Source organism: Diadema antillarum, unplaced genomic scaffold (genome assembly GCF_040938485.1).
Source record: "Diadema antillarum isolate AM-2024a unplaced genomic scaffold, OU_Dant_1.0 seq00000788_RagTag, whole genome shotgun sequence".
Classification (NCBI taxonomy): Eukaryota; Metazoa; Echinodermata; class Echinoidea; order Diadematoida; family Diadematidae; genus Diadema; species Diadema antillarum.
Genome location: NW_027271676.1, coordinates 227,057 through 231,927, shown reverse-complemented (window position 1 = coordinate 231,927; position 4,871 = coordinate 227,057). Strand labels below are relative to the sequence as shown.

At 40.2% G+C, this 4,871-nt stretch overlaps 1 protein-coding gene across 1 annotated transcript; it reads left to right on the top strand.

The window, feature by feature from the left end:
• The first annotated feature begins 2,628 nt into the window (after window positions 1-2,628).
• Window positions 2,629-3,861, top strand: LOC139739197 (uncharacterized). The gene has a single exon (XM_071649812.1). The coding sequence runs from the start codon at window positions 2,629-2,631 to the stop codon at window positions 3,859-3,861; it is 1,233 nt and encodes a 410-aa protein (XP_071505913.1).
• Window positions 3,862-4,871: the final 1,010 nt, after the last annotated feature.

Below are 4,871 nucleotides of genomic sequence, written 5' to 3'. Positions count from 1 at the left end.
TTTTCCGTAGACGCACCCAATGAAATATAGTCCCTTCAAATTCCATGAGAAAAGCTTTCATCTTCAAACCAAAATGCAGTTTGTAGAGGAATTCATACTCAATATCTGCAGCTATTCAGTACTATGCCAAACTGCATTATTGATTTTTAATTAATTTTTTTCGTCATTTATTTTGGTAACTTTGGTACAAATTTGTGAAGGGGTCTGGGACATTCCATTTTATTTACAGGTGTGAGCCCTATAGTGTAGCCTTAGATAACGCGGAGACGCAACCTATACAAAGTAAAATGGCGCCCCCATATTTTATCGATTGGCGCATCAAGTACGCTCTCTCCGTCATAAATTGAGCGGACCTAGAAATACTAGTAGCCCATAGAACGCATAATGTAAACTCAGCCGACGCGAGCTATTAACCGATTTTGATGAACAATTTTGCTCATGCTCTGAACAAGTTTTTTTTTTTTTCCTCTGAACGTCCGCGCCACAAAAATCTAAAGCTTCGTAATATTACACAAGTAATACGGTAAAGGAGATCACCCTGAATCATGGCATGATTGATTCATTCATTCAATTCGGTTTTCATTGTCACTCATCAAAAGTCCGAAATTTAAAAGTGAAAGTTTACCTAAAATTGACACAAAACTAAAGTTGGAGAGTGAAATTCATAACAAAATTGCAAAGTTGCAAAGCATATAAAACAAATTACATATTAGGACCTACAATTAAAAATCACATTAAAAACACATTAGAAATTAGCACCTATAAACGGAGACTTGAGAATGAAAAAAAAAGTATATGAAAAGAAAGAGAAGTGTATTGTTATTGTTGTTATTATTATTGTTACTATCATTATTATTATCATTATTATTATTATTATTATCATTATTATTATTACTATTTCATTTGACAGAAAACATACAATACAAAATCAATTACAATTCAAAACAATCAATCATTACCAGAGAGAGAGAGAGAGAGAGACGGGGAGAAAGGTTGGTGCAATCAAAAGAAATAACAGCAATAAAACTAGTTGTACATTCGTATTTATTTATTAAGTCTTTTTTAAAAGCAGGGTAGTCCCATTCAGTTCCACAAAGGCTTGCTTACAAGGGAGCCCTGCGCTAATTGACATACATTACTTTACATCTGCACACACACACACACACAAATAGGGCCTATTAAAAAGCGAGCCTATGAAAAGTCACACGTCGTGCTAGTTTCGGCATTCTGTATTTTTGTTTACTCAAGGCCCCGTCACACAAGAGCACATGCCCAACGAATTTGAGAATTTGACGATATACGTTCGCATCCGTTCTAATGCTAGAATAGTTCGTATGCTTCACGTTCCTTGTATTCACTAACTGTTCATAAGACACTCTGGAGCCGACTTTTTTTTCAGCATGTCTCCCCCCCCCCCCCCCAAGAAAAAAAGGAAAAGAAAAGAAAAGAGCGGTTCCAGCGTATCTCTGCGAATCCCCACAAAAAGGTAATGAATACAAAATAATACAGATGCCAAACATGTTGCGAACTATTCTAATATATAAGCAGACCTATCTTATAATTTCCGAATTCGCTGGGCATTCATTGGGCATTTTGCTAAGTTTGACGGGGTCTTAAAGGGGAATTCCGGGCCAGTTATGAGTTGGTCTGATTTTTAAGAAAGAGTAAAATTCTAAGTGTACTAGTACAACACTGAAAATCGGAGAAATATAATGAGGGAAATTATGACATTGTGAAGTTTTGCTAATCGCTACAAACCGGTTCCCATACCGCTGATATGCAAATGAGTGAGCTAATGATGTCATCCCCTCGTGACGGTTCATTAATTAGGTATAAAAGGACAAAAATTCAGTCTTTCTGCTATCTAAAAGTGTAAAACATAATGTAATTCCTGGCTGACTACCTATGGAATAATGATCAGTCGGATATGTCAGGATTTGAGACTGGGGCACAATTGCATTTGATCAAGAAACTAAAAATTCCACGACTTCCTCATGGCAAATATAACTATGTGAGGGGGTGGCATCATCCATATACTATCTGCATATTCAATTCAATTCAATTCAATTCAATTTTTATTTCATTTTTCATTAATATTGACTGTTCAAGAACTGTTTCGTGAAAATTAGCGAAACTTCACAATTTCAGAACTTTCTTCAATTTCATCTGATTAAGTTTAACTGTTACTGTTGGGGTGTCATCAACTCTTTCTTTTGTAGAAGGACTTTTTTGTTCCGGATTTCCCCTTTAAAGGCTATGGGAAAGTTCTTTTGAGTGCACACGCAAGAACTCTCTCTCCTCCCACTGAGGGGATTTCCCGGATTTGCCAAAACCGGTTTTATTTCGTTCGGTTCCCTTTCAATGAACGCAGGTGAATTATGCGGAGTGTGCATGGTTGATTGTGTTCTTTGTTGTTTTGTTCCTATGTACGTACATGTAATCTGCATAAGAATGGCCATTCATATACAACATACAGTCTGTAGTTGCCCTGTGCCCGCTAGCTCAAGCACGCACGTACGAAAGAGCCGTCGATAGTTCCTCGACAGGGTCAATAAACATTGACGCCATATTTTCTTTTTCCATCGTGAGTGAAGCACAACAAACCACTGCGAAACAACCACAGGAGAAATGGCGTTGTCAAAATCTTCTCCCGAGAGTTTTAAAGAAGATCTCACCTGCGGTATTTGCAATGGGAAATTACAAGACGGGCACTTTCTGCGCTGCTTTCACTCCTTCTGCAAGGCATGTTTGAAGGAAAAAAGAGAAAGAAACTCAAGTGAGCAGCGGGGTATAATCGCCAATGTTGCGACGGGAATGTTTCGTGTAGCCACACATATGTTCACCGCCCACGACACGGCGCAGACGGATTACGAATTTAAGCTGACGTGCCCAGTCTGCGAACGCGATGGAAAGGGAAGCAAAACTCCGGAATCTCGGCAGTACGTTTTTCCTAACATCGTCGCCGATATCAAAATCGATAGCATGGACTTTACTCAGAAGGTGAGAGAAAAGGCGAAAGATCGCGAGAGACTGGTGTGCGAATCTTGTCAGGAGAACGACTGCAAGGTGGCGTCGTATTGCGCCGATTGTCATCAGTTCATCTGCAGCTCCTGCGTCGACGCGCACAAGAAGCTATCGCTGACCCGCGGCCACTCCATCCTGGAGGTCGATGACATCGAGAATGGGAAGAGCTTAATAGACGTTAAGCGAGAAAAGGCCAACCCGGCATGTCCGGTTCACCCTTCTTCCACCATCTCGCTCTTGTGTACCGTCTGTCAGGTAGCCATCTGCCTACAGTGCCGGGAGACCGACTTACATCGTCTGCACCCGTGTGTCGACATCAACGAAGGCCTCAAGCCTTTTCTCGTCGAAGCCCAAATGCTCGTTGACAAAGTCGGACCGGAGCGCTTCGACAAGATCACCGTCGATTTTCTTCAGCACAAGAAGGAGATTGCGGAGACGGCGGAACAGTTGCGCAAGCAGGTCAACGACGACGCACAGGCCACCTGCGCGGAATTGCTGAAGCAGGTGGAGGAGAAGCGCATATCGCTGCTGGCCAAGATTTCGCGCGTCGAGAGTGAGTCCAACAAGGCCACCGACAGCCTTATCAAAGCGATGGGCGGACTTCGATCAAAGGCTGAAAAGGCGGAATGGTACGTCGACATACTGAACCGTCACGGCACCAACTCCGACATCCTGTCGGCTCGGCAGGGTGGATTTCTCGATCTCCTGCGCGACTTGGGGACCGAAGTCACGAGCCAGGGGTCCTGTCGCACGAATGCCACTCTCAAACTACACACACGTTCTTTCCCTTTCCCTCGCTACCAACTGAAGTGGTACACGCCTGTCTATACAGAATGAACCTGACTCCGGACTGAGAAATTCTGCTATCCTTATATCCGACCTTCTCCGACCTAAATAGTTTCCTCTTCCAATTAATAATACGAGCTTTGTTCAGAGACATATTACTGTGTGGTGTGTATTCTTATGTGTGTGTGATTGTTAATATTACGTTTGCTTTACGTTTTACTAAGATCTTTTTCTAGAAGATCTGTTTTAACGTCTGTAAAATTATACCGCAGAAAATAAGTCATCCTCTGAATTGAAGAGAGAGAGAGGGAGAGAGAGATAGATACTAAATACTTGTACGTGAAGAGTGAAAACTAGTGCGTTATTACATGAGGATTCACGGAGCCGAAGAGCGGCTTTTTCCACTTTAATATCAAAGAACCAGAAACTACATTGTTCTTCAATCTCTACACTTTTGTGTCTGCATTGAATATAACCTGATATATCCATTGTGCTGTGGGCCATATATTTTTCCTTTTCTTTTTCATATGAATTCAATAAAAAATCCATACTTTACTACATGTTATCAGGATATATTATGTTTATGTTGTTATTCAAATTTTAGATGCTAAGTGTATACTATCTCATATTTACCATTGTAAGATAGACATACGAGTAAACAACGGTTAAATATGACTCTCAACACCTAACAGGTATGTATGTATGAAATAACAGCATGCGATAGGGATCGAGCGAATGTTTTGTATTTGCCTCCAAAATGAAGTTGTCTTACATTAACAGGTAACACCTTTTACAACATTCGAGAAGAAAATTTAAGTTAATGATGATATATCAATATTCCTCATGAAGAGATATTAATGAAAATAATATTTATGAAAAAAATATTGATATATAGTGTATCGCATAGACAACTATACAACAAATATGTATAGTTATGTTAAATTATGACCCTAGATATACTCATACATGTATATGTTTTTTTGTATCAAAGTGAAATCAACCCAGGCCATTCATGATTTCCGCTCATCCCTGCACTCGCTCCTTTTAACTGGTTTTTTTTT

What these genes read in the sequence shown, in the direction of transcription:
- LOC139739197 (XM_071649812.1), top strand. Translation starts at nt 2,629, where the DNA reads ATGGCGTTGTCAAAATCTTCTCCCGAGAGTTTTAAAGAAGATCTCACC.